General features: G+C 48.3%; 1 protein-coding gene across 1 annotated transcript in view; it reads left to right on the forward strand.

Moving 5' to 3' along the window:
* Positions 1-17,804, forward strand: part of EDDM13 (epididymal protein 13) — a 37,286-nt gene extending 19,482 nt beyond the window's left edge. Inside the window, exons 2-7 of the mRNA XM_033223597.1 lie at positions 2,671-2,787; positions 3,154-3,180; positions 4,226-4,252; positions 9,758-9,885; positions 12,629-12,666; positions 17,089-17,804. Of these exons, the coding sequence (XP_033079488.1) occupies positions 2,671-2,787; positions 3,154-3,180; positions 4,226-4,252; positions 9,758-9,885; positions 12,629-12,666; positions 17,089-17,113 (362 nt within the window). The 3' untranslated portion in view covers positions 17,114-17,804. The remainder of the gene's footprint in view (positions 1-2,670; positions 2,788-3,153; positions 3,181-4,225; positions 4,253-9,757; positions 9,886-12,628; positions 12,667-17,088) is intronic.
* The last annotated feature ends 453 nt before the right edge of the window (positions 17,805-18,257 follow it).

The raw sequence follows: 18,257 nt of genomic DNA on the forward strand, positions 1-18,257 counted from the left end.
CCAAGACATCCTGATACGAAGAAACAAATTGAAAAATGGTACCCTGCAGCTCACGAGCACATTCTGGGTACCAGGCATGGTTGAAAGTGCTTGACTCACGATAGTCCCCAAGTCATCGTCCTTGTTTTACAACTGAGAACACTGTGGTAAGACAGGGAGAGTTGCTTGCTCATGGTCACACAGTCAGTCAGGTGCAGAGAATAACATAAGCCCAGACTGGATCCCCAAACGGTGCTATTAAACAATGCAAACTCGAAAGTGTTGAAAACGGCTCAGACTAACGAGGTCCCTGCCTCATCCCTACACTGGAAGTATTATCATTATAATTGTACGGTGTATATATTGTAAGGAACATAAAATTATGCTAAGAAAGGGAAAGAGGAACTGGCAGAGAGTGTGCACTGTGGGCGCCGGTCCTGACGGCACCACCTCCTAGTTCTGTGGGCTTTGGACCCTCAGTCCGAGAGGCTCAGCCCCCCGGTCTGTACAATGCACCTAATAGTTCCAGCCTCATACGGTTGTGAGGAGTAAACAGGATCGTGCACTTGGCAGGATGATTCCCAACTGGGGAGATTTTGCCCCTCAGGGGACACCTGGCAATGCCTAGAGATATTTTTGGTTGTCAGGACTCAGGGAGGTGGTGGGGAGGCTAATGGTATCTAATGGGGGAAGTCTCAAGATGTTGCTAAACATCCTACAATGCATAGGACACCCCACCCCACAACAAACAAACTACCCAGCCCCAAATGTCACTCGTCTGGAGGTTGAGAAACGCCCGCTGAATAGAATGTCTGGCACGGGATAAGAGCTCAGCAAGGGGCTGTGAGGACCACCTCATTTACGTTTGTTCTGAACACTCCCGTGTCTGCAGGAGGCCCCTCTGCCCTGCTCCTTTTGCCCCTTTTCCCGGGTTCTTCTCCAGCCTCCGTCCTCATGCTGCACTGACAGCACCTCGCAGACTGAAGGCAGACCCAGCCCTGCTCCAGGAACAAGCAAAACCCAAACCCAGCAAGAAAATCCCAAACGCCTGCCTAAGGGCCCACCTGGTGCCAAGCTCTGTGCTGGGCGATTCTCGTGGGTTCTTTCTCTCAGACCCTCACATTAATCCAGGATGCAAGTGGTTCAGTGGAGACAGCCTGAGTTTTAAGGCAAACGGGCCTGGGTGGGAACTCTACTCCCATCATCTATAATGTGGGTGTAACTTACCCAAACTCCCTTAGATTCTATCTTCCTACCTGATTGATGGAGATAAGATTTTTTGCTTGAGAATTCAATGATATAAATCAGGGATCAATCAGCATCTTTTTTTCTTTTTTCTTTAAAGCACCAAATACTAAATATCTTAGGCTTTGAGAGCCAGGTGGTCTCTGCTGCCACTCACTTACTCAATGCTGCCTTTGTGGCCTGAAAGTGTGTCCACTGTGTGGACAACACACAGTGAACGGGCATGGCTGTGTTCCAATAAAACTTTATTTACAAAAGCAGTAGACAGCACCATTGTGAATGGGCATGGCTCTGTTCCAATAAAACTTTATCTACAAAAGCAGGTGTCAGGATGTCCACCCACCAATGAATGGGTAAATAAAATGTGTCTATTCATACAACGGAATGTCATTCAGCCACAGAGGAAGTGCTGACACAGGATACAACATAAATGAGCCTTGAAAACACAGTGCTCAGTGAAAGAAGCTCCACGCAAAGCACACAGGGTGTGACTCCATCCCTACGAGATGTCCACAGCAGGCAAGTCCACAGACAGGGAAAGCAGTTTAGCGGTTGCCTAGGGCCACAGGAGAGCGGGGGATGTGCCCAGAGGGATGGGGAGTGACTGCTCAGGGGCACTGGGTTTGGAGGCAGTGGCCAACGGGGACATGGTTTCTTTTTTGGGCGATGAAAATTGTTCTAAAATTGATTGTGGTGATGGACGCACAGCTTTGTGAATGGACTAAGAAATACTGTCTTGTACACTTGATGGGTGAATCGTAAGTTATGTAAATTATATGAATATACCAGTCAAGTTGTTATTTAAAAAAAGGTTCAGAAAACAACAACGGGTGGCGGGTGGCGCGATGGAATGTGCCACCCTCGGATAAGTATGTAGGTGCCCACGTCAGAGCGACACAAAATGTACGGAAAACAGGCCGGGCGCGGCGGCTCACGCCTGTCATCCCAGCCTTTGGGAGGCCGAGCGGGCGGATCACCTGAGGTCAGGAGTTCTAGACCAGCCTGGCCAACATGGTGAAACCTCCGTCTCTACTAAAAATACAAAAATTAGCTGGGTGTGGTTGCGGGCACCTGTGGTCCCAGCTACTCAGGAGGCTGAGGCAGGAGAATCGCCTGAACCCCGGAGGCAGAGGTTGCAGTGAGCTGAGATTGTGCCACTGCACTCCAGCCTGGGCGTCGGAGCGAGACTCCGTCTGAAAAACAAAAAAACAAAAACCAAAAACAAATGGAAGAGCTGGGAATGGCAGGGCGGCTTCCTTCCCAGCCTCACCTTGCTGCTGTGCAAATCCTGCAAGTCACCACACGCCCCTCCAACCCACACCATGCAGCCTCTGACTGTCCGCCCTGTTCACTGCTCCGTGTCCTGACTACTCAGCACGACCCACCCAGGGCTCCGCTCTCCTGTGTTCCCATCGCTCTGTCTTCTGATGTTGTGATCTTTCCTTACATGTGGCCTCCTCTTCCATGGCTCCTTGGAACTCCATGCTCTGGGCCTGTCTGCTCCCCTGACCTGTCTTGCCTTCTGGACCCCACCTCCTTCTGGATGGACATCAGAGATCCTAGGTAACACCTCACTCCATGCTTGCCCGGGACTCTGGGGGAAGCTGGTGTGGGAAGAATGCTTTTCAGGGCTGGGCAGGGTGGTGGAAAGCTGAAAGATAGATCTGATGAGCTCATAGCCTCACATCAACTCACAGTCTAAGGGAGGTGGGGAGATGGACAAGGAACAGGCAGTGAAATTACAACAGGAATCCGTGTGGCACGGGAGGGAGGTGGCAGTGGGGACAGTGTGAAGGGGACCATGCAGGCAATCCAGCAGGGCTTCTCGGAGGAGGAGCGGCTTGGGGCGAGCCTGCTGCACCTGCTGGTCTGGAAGTGTTTATCACGCTGTCCCTTTTGACTCACGTTGTATGCCCCTATCTTTCTTAGGCTTGCTGAGCCTCCAAGTACTGCATGGTAAGTCTGGTGACTGTGCTATTTTATGTTCACTCCTGTGCACAGAGATATAGAAGTACTGGCTTTTTCTATGGTGGCGGCAGGGGGAGAGGGGACTTAAATATCATCAGACCTTACACTCTTCATCCCCATCATCATCTGCATCATAAATGTTTAATTTGTTTTTATTTGTCCAACAGATATTAACCGATGTTAGCTCTCCTGTACAAAATCGTATTCTAGGTGTTAGAGATGCAGCAGACGATAAAACAGATAGACGTCTGTGACCAAGTGGAATGTGTATTCCAATCAGAGGAGAAAAACAAAGAGCAGTAGTTACAGGTCTGCTGGATGCTATTATGTCCTATGGAGACAACAGAGTAGTGGAGATGGAAACGCAGTGCGGGAAAGTTAAGTTTTTTGGCCAGGCGTGGTGGCTCATGCCTGTAATCCCAGCACTTTGGGAAGCCGAGGTGGGTGGATCACCTGAGGTCAGAAGTTCGAGACCAGCCTGGCCAACATGGTGAAACTCCGTCTCTACTAAAATACAAACAATTATTTTGAAACGAATTTTGTAAAAATAGAAAAAAATAGCTGGGCATGGTGGTGTGCACCTGTAATCCCAGTTACTCGGGAGCCGAGATCGTGCCATTGTACTCCGGCCTGGGAGACAAGACCAAAATTCTGTCTCAGAAAAAAAAAAAAAAAAAGTTTTTAAAGGGCGATCAGGGAACATGACATTTGAGCAAAGGCTTGAAGAAGAAGAGCAGGTGAGCCAGAGATAACTGGAGGAAAGGCATTCCAGGAAGAGAGAACAGTATATGCAAAGGCCCTGAGGCATGAGAGGCCCTGGGATCCAGGGACACAAGGAGACTAACTTTATTCTCTTCTCTCCTCATTCGAGGCACCTGGAAGCGCTATTTAGAGTTTGGTCTCCATCCACTTCATAATTCACCTGATGATTTCTTTTCTTTTCTTTTCTTTTCTCCTCCTCTTTCTCTTCCTCCTTCCCTCCCTTTCTTCCTTTCCTCTTCCTCCTTTTTCTCCTCCTCCTCTTCATTTTTAGAAGAAACAAGTGAGTGCAAGGATGAAGGTAAGTGCACGGGGCCGTGCGGTTCCTCATCTATAGGACAATGTGTCCCTTCCGTCTGGGCTGTGATAAAAGCCTTAGAAGAGAAGATTTCAGGTAATCAAGGCCAGGGGCTTTGGTACCTGAGAGGCTGCCTTCCTGAAGGGCATCCAAAGTCTGCCAGTCACCTGCCCCTTTTACGCTGCCCATGGGCATCAAGGAGACTCAACATACTGAGATGTGAGTGGGAGATATTTTTATCCCAGCTGCTGCTTCTGTGGACTGTGAGTCCTCTCTTCCCCCACCTGGAAATTACCAGGTTAAGTCCTGGGTGACAGGACTGAGGGCCGGAAAACCAAGGGAAGGAAAACCAGAAAATAGCAGCAAGCCACTAAGTGATCCAGATGGTGGAGATGAGCGCTTTAAAATAGGTAGAGCCGGGCAGGGTGGCAGCACCTGTGGTCCCAGCTACCTGGGAGGCTGAGGCGGGAGGATTATTTGAGCTGGGGAGGTGGAGGCTGCAGTGAGCCGTGATTGTGCCACTGCATCCAGCCTGGGTAACTGAGCAAGTCTCAAAAAAAAAAAAAAAAAAAATGCCAGAACAACACTAATCCTCTAGCATTACTGATAAGAAAAAATAGAGGAGAAACAACCTGCCAATATTTGGAAGGAAGAAGAGAGCATCACAGCAGATCTTGCAGGTAACAAAATTACAATAAGGTGATCATTGGAGAAAGTTTATGCCAATAAAATTGAAAGTTTAGATAAAATGGACAAAATCCCCAGAAAACACAAACACAAATTACCAAAAACAAATGATATAAAAAATCTGGGCTGGGCGTGGTGGCTCACGCCTGTAATCCCGGCACTTTGGGAGGCTGAGGCAGGCAGATCATGAGGTCAGGAGATCGAGACCATCCTGCCCAACACGGTGAAACCCTGTCTGGTGAAGTCCTATCTCTACTAAAAATACAAAAAAATGAGCCAGGCCTGGTGGCGGGCGCCTGTAGTCCCAGTTACTCGGGAGGCTGAGGCAGGAGAATCACTTGAACCTGGACAGCAGAGGTTTCAGGGAGCCGAGATCGTGCCACTGCACTCCAGACTGGCAACAGAGCAAGACTCCATCTCAAAAAAAAAAAAAACAAAAATCTGAATAATCCTCTATCTATTAAAGAAATGCCATGTGTAATTAAATAGCCTTACCACACACACAAAAGTCTTCCAGGATCAAGATAGCTTTAATAGTGAATTAAAAGGAAGAAATCACACTGATTTTACAGGAAATCTTCCAGAAAATTAAAAACAGTCATTTACCAACTCGTTTTTAGGACAGAATAACCTTCATCAAAGATCTGACAAATATGAAAAAGGAAAATTTCAGGCCAGTCTTTCCCATAAATATAGATGCAAAATCTTAGAGTAAATATTAGCAAATCCAATTTGGCAATATATTATATATTATATATATTATATTATATTAATATTATATTATATTATATTAATATATTATATTATTATATTATATTAATATATTATATATTATTATATATTAAAGAATCATGATCAAATTCACTTCATTCCAACAATGCAACAATGGTTTAATAGGTAAAAACCAATATATGGCATTCCCATTCCCACCTTTATTAACATAAAGGAAAACAAGCACGTTATCATTTCAGTAGATACAAAAAAAGAATATGGTAAGATTTTACAGCTTACATGATGTGTATTGAGGCAGGGTCTAGCTTTGTGGCCCAGGCTGGAGTGCAGTGGTATGATCACGGCTCACTACAACCCTAAACTCCTGGGCTCAAGTGATCCTCTCCTCTACAGTCTCTGAGTAGCTGGGACCACAGGCACGTGATACCACACCCAGCTTATTTATTAAATTTTTTTGTAGAGTTGGGGTCTCCCTGTATTGCCCAGGCTGGTCTCAAATTCCTGGGCCCAAGTGAGCCTCCTGCCTCAGATTCCCAAAGTGCTGGAATTACAGACGTAAGCCACCATGCCCGGCCTTATTCATGATTTAAAAAAAAAAAAAAAAAAAAATCTCAGCTAGCTAGGAGTAGAAGGGAACATCTTAAAATAATAAGGAATAGCCACCAAAAACTTACAAGGAACAACCTGTTTAAGGCAAAATACAGTTGTCCTTCAGTATCCTCAGGGGTTGGGTCCAGGACCTCCCCGCAGACAGCAAAATTCCTTGATGCTCAAGTCCGTGATATAAAATAGCAGAGTGCTTGCATTTAACCTAGGCTCAGCCTCCTGCACACTTTAGATCATCTCTAGATTACTTGTAATACAATGTAAATGCTCCTTAAATAGTTATTATACTGTTATATTTTTGTATTGTTTTCAGTGTTGTATTGCTTTTTTTTTTTTTGAGAAGGACTCTCACTCTGTCGCCCAGGCTGGAGTGCAGTGGTGCGATCTCGGCTCAGTGCAAGCTCCGCCTCCCGGGTTCACGTCATTCTCCTGCCTCAGCCTTCTGAGTAGCTGGGACTACAGGCGCCCGCCACCACGCCCGGCTAATTTTTGTATTTTTAGTAGAGATGGGGTTTCACCATGTTAGCCAGGATGACCTTGATCTCCTGACCTCGTGATCTGCCCGCCTTGGCCTCCCAAAGTGCTGGGATTACAGGCGTGAGCCACCGCGCCCGGCCTGTTGTATTGCTATTTTTATTGGGATTTTAAAAAGTAGTTTTGACCAGTTGTTGGCTGGGTCCTCAGATGTGGAGTCCAGTGATACAGAGGGCTGAGGGTGTAGAACACGTTCCCTCTGAGATCATAGATGAGACATTCTTGCTATCGCCACTTGCATTTCACACCGGACTGAATGTTCTAGGCAGTGCAAGTCCTAGCCAGGCAAGAGAAAGGAAACAACAGACCAGAGGATTGCGAAGAAAGAAAGATGAGCCTCATTTTTGATAGATGTGATTGTGTACCTTTGATTGGGAGGGTATATCTGAGAGGCTTGGGATATGCTGGTGTCAGTGAAATATAATTAAAAACAAAATATCCTCCAAACCCAGAGATCTTCTCCACCGAGGTAGAAGAGAAAGAAAATAGTTTCATTAGCGGGTAAGCATTAAACCAGAACGTGATATGCGAAGAGACTGCAAAGACCGAAAAAAAAATCACCCTTTTATGTAGTCAAGCAGATACAACTTATTATACACCTGCTCTCAAGATACACAACAGCCAGTGCTCAAGTGAGAGGACTTGATAACTCTATTTGCTCTACATGGTTCACCCTAAATTCACTTGGTTATTGGGAGAGCCACCTGTGCTTGTTCATTGGCTTAATCCAAGGGAAAAAACTTTTTATTTATTTTTTAAACTATTATTATTATTTTTGAGATGGAGTCTCGCTCTGTCGCCCAGGCTGGAGTGCAGTGGCGCGATCTCGGCTCACTGCAAGCTCCGCCTCCCGGGTTCACACCAATCTCCTGCCTCAGCCTCCCGAGTAGCTGGGACTACAGGCGCCGCCACCTCGCCCGGCTAGTTTTTTTTGTATTTTTAGTACAGACGGGGTTTCACCGTGTTAGCCAGGACGATCTCGATCTCCTGGCCTCGTGATCTGCCTGCGTTGGCCTCCCAAAGTGCTGGGATTACAGGCATGAGCCACTGTGCCCAGCTAAACTTCTAAAATCTTTATCACAGGAGGTCGATTTGCTACTTGGAGTGAGGTGCCCACCAAAGTTAGGCTCCATTCCCTCCCAACAGGAAGCTGGGGAGAACTGGGTGCTATCTTCCTTGATGTTTACATTTCCAAGGGATGGTTTCCAGGTCCTTAAAAACACCTTCCTGGGTCATAATGCTGGCCGCAGGCTTCCTTAGCTTTGAAAAAGATTAGCATAAACGTTGAAGAGAGAGAGACTTGCGAAGGCAAAAGTTTTCTAAAGTAAATGCTCTAAGCAAAGGGGACAAGGAGGAATCACTTCCTGAATTTTCTTTCTTTTTTTTTTTTGAGACGGAGTCTCGCTCTGTCGCCCAGGCTGGAGTGCAGTGGCCGGATCTCAGCTCACTGCAAGCTCCGCCTCCCGGGTTTACGCCATTCTCCTGCCTCAGCCTCCCGAGTAGCTGGGACTACAGGCGCCACCACCTCGCCCGGCTAATTTTTTGTATTTTTAGTAGAGACGGGGTTTCACCATGTTAGCCAGGATGGTCTCAATCTCCTGACCTCGTGATCTGCCCGTCTCGGCCTCCCAAAGTGCTGGGATTACAGGCGTGAGCCACCGCGCCCGGCCCGCTTCCTGAATTTTCGACAGGAAGAATTTTTTTCTTTCGATTTGTATTTGCCTGTACACTGGTAATTATTTTTTGATTGGAAACCTGTTTAGACAGACAGGTTTACCTGTTAAAAAAAAAAAAAAACTGAGATGTTCTGAATGTAATACTTTTAAAATAAAAATACAAGGGAAAAATGTTACACAGGCGAAAGAAACTCGTGCACCACATGAGGTTTGAAATGAGAAAGCGACGCGGTCAGATCTGGTGCTAGAAAGATCCTGCTGGCACTCGTGTGGGAGACGGATGAGAAAGAGAAAGGATGGCATCGGGGGCAGAGGCAGCCATCAGGAGCAGAGCCTGAAGCCTGGGGATGGGGGAGAGGTGGTGGTTTTGTTACTGGAAAGGGTTCCCGATCAAGACTCCCAGAGAGGGGGTTCTTGAACCTCGTGCAAGGAAGAATTTGAGGCAAGTCCATAAAGTGAAAGCACGTTTATTAAGAAAGTAAAGGAATAAAAGAATGGCGACTGCATAGGCAGAGCAGCAGCAAGGGCTGCTGGACCCAGTCTACTTACAGTTATTTCCTGATTGTATGATAAACAAGGGGTGGATTATTTATGAGTTTTCCAGGGAAGGAGTGGAGACTTCCTGGAGCTGAGGGTGCCTCCCTTTTTTAGGCCATGTAGGGGAACTTCCTGATGTTGCCATGACATCTGTAAACTGTCACGGTGCTGGTGGACATGTCTCTTAGCTTGCTACTGCATTATAATTAGTACATAATGAGCAGTGAGCACCCCCAGAGGTCACTCGAATCGCCGTCTTGGTTTCGGTGGGTTTTGGCAGCTTCTTTACCGCAACCTGTTTTTATCAGCAGGGTCTTTGTGACCTGTATCTTGTGCCAACCTCCTATTGTCATCCTGTGACTGAGAGTGCCTTAACCTCCTGGGAATGCAGCCCAGTAGGGCTCAGCCTCATTTTACCCAGCCCCTATTCAAGATGGAGTCACTCTGGTTCAAACCCCTGACAGTTGGGTGAGAAATCTGGGCAAGACAGGGTCAGATTTGGTGACGTCTTGGATGTGAGGTGTGAGAGCCAAAAGGCACTCCTGACTGCCTGGGATATGGTGGTAACCAAGAAGCGGGAAGGTGGCAGTGACGGTGGGTGTGGACCAAAATGTCAATTCAGGAGGTAGGCAGAGATGTGAGTTTGGAAATCAGAATGGAGAGACAGCAGTGGCAGGAAGCTCTAGGGCAGGAAGGGACGGCCATCAGCATCAATCATCTCCATGGTTCTCTCCAGTTAAACCCTTCTCAGGCACCACCCCATCCAGGAAACCACTGCCCAAGAGGAAGAACACGTGGAACTTCCTGAAATGCGCCTACATGGTGACAACCTACCTCTTCGTACCCTACAACAAAGGGGACTGGGTAAGAAGAAGGCAGCGCGGAGGGGAGGAGGGTGAGGAGGGGAAGGAAAGAGGGAAGTGGGGGCACAGAGGAAGCAAAGGAGGGAGCCTCAGAGATGCCAAGCAGGAAGTGGTGGGAGACCCCTTCTGTAAAACTCTCTCCTTCCCATTCTTCCTCCCTCCCTCCATCTCTCATTTCATTATTCCTTCCTCTCTCCTTCATCCCTCTTCTTTCTTCCTCCCTCTCTCCCCTTCCTTCCTCCTTCTCTTTCCTCTCTTTTTTCTTCCCTCCCTTACTTCCTCCATCTCTCTCCTCCCTTCCTATTCTTTCTTCCTTCTCCCTTCATCCCTCCCTTTCTCGCTTCCTTTTTTCTTCCATCTGCTGCCTCCCTTCCTTCTTCCTTCCCATCTTTCTTCCCTCTCTGCCCTTCTTTCCTTCCTCCCTCCCTCCCTTTTCTTTCTCCCTCCTTCCCCCTCCCATCCTTTTCTTCCTCCCTCTCTCCCCTTCCTTCCTCCCTCCCTCCCCCCTTCCCTTTCTTCCTCCCCCCTTCCTTCCTCCCTCCCCCTCTTCCTTTTATTCCTCCCCCTTCCTTTTCTTCCTCTCCCCCCTCCTTTTCTTCCTCCCCCTCTTCCTTTTCTTCCTCTCCCCCTTCCTTTTCTTCCTCCCCCTCTTCCTTTTCTTCCTCTCCCCCTTCCTTTTCTTCCTCCTCCTCTTCCTTCCTCCCCCCTCCCCCCTTCCCTTTCTTTCCTCCCTTCTTTCCTTCCTCCCTCCCTCATTCTCTCTCCCTCCTTCTCTTTCCTTCTTCCCTCCCTCCCACCTCTAGACTGGGATACACGCTACTCCCTTCTGCACTAACACAGTCCCAGGGGCTCCTCTGAAATACTGTCACTCATTCTGCCTCTCTCTGTTGCTGTCTCTCGCGTTTTCTAAGGGACGTTCATAAGGACCAAGCTGGTTGCTGGGGACTCTGATGGTTGAGCTACCTTCAAGAAGGTCCTAATTTTGTAAGGGAGGCAGGCGCCCACCGAGAGAACCAGATCACGAGAGGTAGCACTTCACGAGCAGGTGCTAGTGCAGGAGGCAGCGGCGCTTACCTTAGCCTAGGGGAAGTGTGGGCTCCTGGAAGGCTTTCTGCAGGAGGCGACACCTCCACTGTGGGTTAAGGACAGGACGGAATTAGCCAATTGAGGAGGGGAAGCAGGGGAAGCATTCCAGAGGGAACACCATGTGCCAGACTCAGAGAGGTGAACATAAGGCAGAGTGCAAGATACTACAGGCCAGGCCAGGCATGGCGGCTCACGCCTGTCACTGCAGCACGTTGGGAGGCCGAGGCAGCTGGATCACTTGAGGCCAGGAGTTCAAGACCAGCCTGGTCAACATGGCGAACCCCATCTCTACTAAAAATACAAAAAGTAGCCGGGCATGGTGGTGCGTGCCTGTAGTCCCAGCTACTCGGGAGGCTGAGGCAGGAGAATCACTTGAACCCAGGAGGCCGAAATTGCACCAGCCTGGGTGACAGAGTGAGACTCTGAGTCAAAAAATTAAATAGGAAAAAAAAGAAGGATAAGTCATCCTTCATTCATTGATTCAGTCAGTCTTCAAATATTCATGTGTGTACAAGACCCATCCTAGATGCTGGGGACTCAGAGGAGAACAGAACCCATAAGGTCCTTGAGTCGCTGAGGCTCCCATGATTGGGACCGCAGGAGGACTGCAGAGAAACAAGCAACCAGCTCCAAAAAACATAAACTAAATCAGGGTGATATCACAGAGTGAGCAGGGCCACGGGCAGCCTTCCCCAGGCAGGTGACGTCTGGACATAGAGATGAGACAGTGGAAGGATCCTGCCTTCAGAGGAGCTTGGGGGTAACCATTGCGAGCAAAGCAGGCCCAGCAGACCCCCAGGCAGGGACACACTGAGTGCCTTCAAGGAACCAAAGGAACATCTATGTGACCTGAGAGGAACAGGGCGGTCCAGGTCATGTAAGGTTCTCATAGACCAGACGAGAAGGAAGCTTGTGTTCTAATCTGGTGGACAGCCATCAGCGAGATCCCTTCTGAGTTACGAAAGGATCCTTCTTGGTGCTGCCTGTGGAGGGTGGATCGGAATCAGGGAGAGAGTGGGAGCAGACAGACAGAGAGGAGGCCGGACCAGCCAGGGCAGGAGACGTGGCGGTGCTGGTGGAGATGAGAACCGTGCCGCAGTTCTACAGGAATTGCTTATGCGCTGGGTGTGAGGAATACGGAAAATGGAGAGAACAGGGCGATGAGCCTGAGACAGAGACTTGAGTTATGCTAGTGGTTCTGAAACGGGGGTGACGTTGCCACCCAGGGGACACTCAGCAGTGTCTGGACCACAGGATTGGTTGTGACAGCTGGAGGAGGGAGCTCGACTGACATCTAGTGGGCAGAGGCCAGGATGGCCACTCAACATGCCGCACGGCCCAGGACAGCACACCATGACAGAAATAACCCAGGTCAAAACATCAGAAGCCTGAGGCTGAGAAACCCCAGCTTAGGGGACTGTGCTGCTTATGGGGATGAGGAGGACTGGCTGGAAGATGGGGAGGAAGGTGGGAGTGGTGAGAGGTGGGCTGAATAGTGAATAAGACCACAGGATGTCACAACCAGAGGGAAAGAGCAGACGGGGAGGACAGGAAAGAAGGGAGAGGGGGATGGGGAGAAAGGGAGGGAAGGAAGGAATTCACTCGCCTCACCCCAGCTGTTTCTTTCTCTGTTCCCGGTTCACTTGTTCCTCCCCAAGTGTTACTGCCACTACTGTAACTTGGGACTGGACATCAGGTAGGCTACGGTAGGGAACTGGGCTTTTCCCACCGCTGGGGTGGGGCTGGGGGAGGTTTATCCCAACTGCCTGGCATTTGAGGTAAGGAACAGAGGTGGATTAGGAAGCTGCAATCATAGACACCCAGAAATGCACGAGAAGTCCCAAGTTCATCACCCTTAATTGCAAGCCACTGCCTGACACGGGCACGGAAACACATTGTAAACGACAGGGACATGCCGGGCAGGAGGAACTCCTTTATATATTCGCTCTATCATTTTTTTCACAGGTCTTAGGACTTGTGGCCCAACACACAACATAAAATTAACCATTAGTGACTTTCAGTGCACTCACAATATTTTGCGGCCATCACCACTAATCTGTTTCCCGAATCTTCTCATCATCCTCAAAGGGAATCCTGCACCAATGACACCGTCTCTTCCCCCAGCTCCTGGCAACCACTAGTCTACTCTGTCTCTGAGAACTCCCCTATTCTGGTCATTTCATACCCATGGAATCATACACTACGTGGCCCTTTGTGTCCGGCTTTATTCATTTGGCATAATATTTCCAAGGTTCATCATGGTATACCTTGTATCAGGACTGTCTTCGTTTCTGCTGGGTAATACTCCACTGCATGGATATAGCACGCTCTGTTTATCCATCATCGGGTAAAGTGCACTGGGTTGCTCCCACCTTTTGACTGTTGTGAGTCGCGGTGCTATGAATTTTTATAAACAAGTTTTGTTAGAATATCTGTTTTAAAATCTTTCGGGGTACATGCCTAGGAGTGGAATTGCTAGGTCATATGATAATTCTGTGTTTACGACGACTCACTGATGCATCCTGGATGCAGTGGTGAACAGGGGAGACAAGATTCCTGTGCTCACAAGAAAACAATTAGATGATTACAGGTAATACTTAGAGCTACAGAGGAAGAGCTCAGGATATGATGAAAAAGAGAACTAAAGAACCTTGCCCTGGATAGTTGGGTGATGAAGGAAAGCCTCTTTGGGAAAGTGACATTGAATCAAAGGCCTGTAGAACAAGGGGTTGTCAGATACACAGAGAACTCGTGAAAGAGGCTCTAGGTGAAGGAACTGGCTTGTACAAAGGTCCTGGGGTGGAAAGTGACCAAGATGTGCCTGGAGTCAGAAAGAATAATGGCAGCAGGAGAAGGGGGAGGGAGTGGGAAGGCACTGTGGGAGGAGTGTGGATGGCGTGCTCAGCAGACCACGTCAGACCTGGAAGATTAGAGTAAGCATTTTAGACTCAACCCTAAGAGCCATGGGAAGCCACGGAAAGGCTGTCAGTGGGAAAGAGACACGTCCCAGCGACATCAAGTGCAGAGGCCAGTTAAGAGGCTACTCAGTTTCCATGAGATGATGGTAGCCTGGTCAAGGCTAGGGTCCAGGGTAGAAATAGAAAGTACTAAAGCCAGATGGGAGATTTCTCTTCCTTGATAGCTACAAAGAGGCTCCTCCCTGGCCTCTCCCACATCGCCTGCTTTTCATCCTCTCCCTGGCATCCCCAGTGCCTTTTACATTAAAAAATGTCAATTTGGGCCGGGCGCGGTGGCTCAACCTGTAATCCCAGCACTTTGGGAGGCCAAGACAGGCAGATCACGAGGTCGGGAGATTGAGACCATCCTGGCTAACACGGTGAAACCACATCTCTACTAAAAATACAAAAAAACTAGCCAGGCAAGGTGGCGGGCGCCTGCAGTCCCAGCTACTCGGGAGGGTGAGGCAGGAGAATGGCGTAAACCCGGCACATGGAGTTTGCAGTGAGCTGAGATCCGGCCACTGCACTCCAGCCTGGGCGATAGAGCGAGACTCCGTCTCCAAAAAAAAAAATATCAAATCGATCATGTGATAAACCTGCACCCCCTGCTGCACTCCTGCTTTAATCCACCAGTGGAAACTCATCAACTATGACGAGTGTCTTTCAAACTTTAAAAGAAAAAAACCCAAAACACTTTCCTACTGAAATCTTACATGGAATTCCAATATATAAAAAATTCTAAGTTGCTTTTCATTACCAGAAGTACTTTTCCTAAGGTTAACTGTGTGACATTTACTTATTATGAAATGAGGTGATGAGATTTGGAAGCACAGGGTACAGAAGGCCTTTGCTGTCTTACGTTACTCTCTATTACCCTGTATCTTGCAGTGTTTCCTTTTAATTGTTCATATGGAGAAAAATCTGAATGCACAGAGATAAGTCACTGCAAATAGTAACAGTTGTCTAACAGTTGGCCTTGTGAACTCTATATGCCCTTCAGGTAATAAAAAAATCTTTCCAAGGTCTGTATGTAAAACATGCAACAGGTTGGTGAGGCTCTCCAGTGAATAAAAACTTCAGTCCATGTGCTCTATTTTGGGTACACACCCATTCTAAAAAATAGTTTCATTTTTGAAATGAAAAAGCAAACCTTTGTAGAATTCCTAAAAGATCCCAAGTTTTCAGGGAACCTGGCAGGAAGCCTCTGCCCCATTGATCAAGTTCAGCTCCCTGGCATGGTACCCGAGGGTTCTCAGGCTCCAAGCTTCTCCTGCTTCTCTAAACTTTTCTCCACTTCTCTTTATCCCCCCACCCACATTCCATCCCCTGTCCATATTAAACCATGTCTTTTTTTTTTTTTTTTTTTTGAGTTAGAGGCTCACTCTGTCGCCCAGGCTGGAGCACAGTGGCCCAATCTCAGCTCACTGCAGCCTCTGCCTCCCGGGTTCAAACGATTCTCCTGCCTCAACCTCCCTAGTAGCTGGGATTACAGGCATGCACCACCACGCCTGGCTAATTTTTGTATTTTTAGTAGAGATGGGGTTTCACCATGTTGGCCAGGCTGGTCTTGAACTCCTGACCTCAGGTGGTCCGCCCACCTCGGCCTCCCAAAGTGCTGGGATGACAGGCGTGAGCCACCGCGCCCACCTCATATTAATCCATATCTGATTCCCCTGAAAACATCACATTTTTTTCCTGCTCCATTATGCCATTGCACACATTGATTCCTTGATCTTTGTCGACCTAGAAAAGTCCTCTTCAGTCCTCAAGATTCACCTAAGCAATGCTTTGGTTCAGGAACCAAGAGCAATCTTTCAGATTCCACTGGGGAGGACTGCTGAAGGAAAAGAATGGTGTTGAATGGTTTCTCAGGCTCTCCTCAACCACACATGAAAGCACTGGTCAAACCACATAGTTATTTTCATATAAATGTGTGCTTTCAACCCATTAGGCAAGAGGTTGGCAAACTTTCTCTGGGAAGGGCCAGATAGTGAAGTGTTGGCTTTTCAGGCCGGATGGTCTGTTGCAACTACTCTGCTCTGCTGTTGGAGCTCAAAGCAATCATAGAGAATACACCGATGGCTGTGACTGTGTCCAACGACCGATGAATGGATAAACAAAACGTGGTGCATTCATACAATGGATTATTATTCAGCCCTAAAACAGGAGTGAGATCCTGGCACATGTAACATGGCTGAACCTTGAAAACACGGTGCTGAGTGAAAGAAGCAGACACACTAGACTACACAGTAGATGAGGCCATGTATATGAAACAGACAGATTTGGCAAATTCAAAGAGACAGAAGGCCAATTACTAGTTGCCAGAGGCTGAGGGGAAAAAGGAATAAGGGGAATGGCTGCTTAATGCATTTCTTTTTTGGGTTGATGAAAATGTTCCACTCTTAGAAGTGACAATTGCACAATATTGTGAATGTAACGAAAGCCCCTAAATTGTGCACTTTCAAAATGGTTAAAATGGTGAATTTTATGTTATGCATTATGGTTGCATGTTACCTCAATTACAAAAAGAAACTATGAAAAGGGATGCAGGCTGCAGTTGGCCCTGCCGAACGGAGTTTGAGGGCCCCTGCTCACAGAGACTGTGAGCCCCTCTGGGAGTAAAAAGTACCCCTGATCCATCCCTGGAACTCCAGTGCCCGGAAGCAAACCTTAAGGTTCTCTTCCTGCAACCCTGCCGGACTCCAGTGCGCCAGGCTGGGGGTGCAGGGCAGCCAGGCCTGGGCGGCCCCTGCTCCTGTGGGGCGCGCCCTCTAGTGGCGAGGTAGGGGTGCGACACAAGCTCAGGCCTGGCGCTGGCGGACAGTGAGGAACTGGAGGGGGCGGCTGCTTCCCGCTGGCTGGTTTCTAAAGAGCCCTGCTCTGAGGAGGAGACACTTGCCCTGGTGACAGGGCCGAGCTAGGGTCCATGAGATCTGAGGGAAGCATGTTCCAGCTGCTGGAACAGCCTGGTGGGCATAGGGACAAAGTTAGTGGAACCTAGTGAGTGCAGAGAATGGGCTAAGCTGGAGGGAGGAGGTGGGCTTGAGGCAGGTCACAAAGAGCCCTGTGGGGTGGAGGGACAGGGCACCAGGCAAGGAGTATGAGAATGCGTGAGGACGAAAATCAGTGCACAAATACATTCCTCTCTCCTTTCTTAGGGATGATCCCTGCTGTTCTTTCTAGTGAGCCCGCTCCATCTCAGCTCAGCCTTCACAAGGCCTCCATCTCCCAGGCATTCTCACCTCTGAAGAAAGCTCTCTGTCCCCTGGACTGCCTGTGTGGAGGGTAATGAACTGGGTCCTTTAAGGAATGGCACCTGGGTGCCCAGAGGCATGGCCAGAAGGTGTCTGTGGGGGCCATGCCTTGGGAGGATGCACCCAGAGCGGCTGAGAGGGCATCTACAGGGGTTTCCCCTAAAATCTCTCCTCCAGACCGTTCTCGGACTGTCTCCACTACTTCCATAATAAAATGTATACTTGTTGAAATGGCTGAAAAGTTTGGGTTATTCCATTCCCCCACACTGAGAACTAACAGGTATGCTGGTGGTTTACCAAGAGTCATAAACTCTATCAGTTAACTGTGCACTTTACAGGTGAAAAAACTACAGCTCGGAGGGACTGATGGCTCTCCCAACATCACACTAAGCTACAGAGCTGAGATTTGATCCAGTTTGACTCATTCCAAAGTCCGTATTCTTTTGTGTAAAGATTTGGGGCTCCCCGCTCCGTCCCGAGGAAATACAGGTGTGAGGATGTGGCTGTTCCAGGAGGAAGCCGTGTCCAGCTCTCCAGCCTGCATGTTTCCTGCCTACCCTGGAGGCGGTTCCATGTCCTGGTTGAGAGCTTGGGCTCTGGAGAAAGGTTTCTTGAGTTCAAATCCCAGCTCCACCCTTAATGAATATGCAGCCTTGGGGAGGGTATTGTCTCTTAATGCCTTATTTTATCATCAAATGGGGATAGTAACAGTAGGGTAGAAGTTTTCTTACCATCATGATCAGAACCATCATTGGTTGGTTCATCAAATAAGTTGGTTCCAACAGGAAATTAAAAATACTTTTACCATTTTGTTTTAAAATTTAAAATTGTACACTCATTTGCCAATGTTTGGATATAAGACCGGGGGGTGGGGTGGGGGTGGTGTTCTATTGGACCTACAATTTCCACTTTGTACCTTAAAAGGGCAGTGGAGACACAGGCACGCTTGCAAAGCTAGTTAAGCAAAATCCTCGCTGCATTAAAAAAAAAAGAAAAAGATCATCCCTATAGCCATCTTGCCCATTCCAACTTGATGTATTTTTTGTTGTTGCTCTTATTAACAATCGGCCTTT

This window comes from Trachypithecus francoisi, unplaced genomic scaffold, assembly GCF_009764315.1.
Source record: "Trachypithecus francoisi isolate TF-2019V2 unplaced genomic scaffold, Tfra_2.0 Lachesis_group12, whole genome shotgun sequence".
Classification (NCBI taxonomy): Eukaryota; Metazoa; Chordata; class Mammalia; order Primates; family Cercopithecidae; genus Trachypithecus; species Trachypithecus francoisi.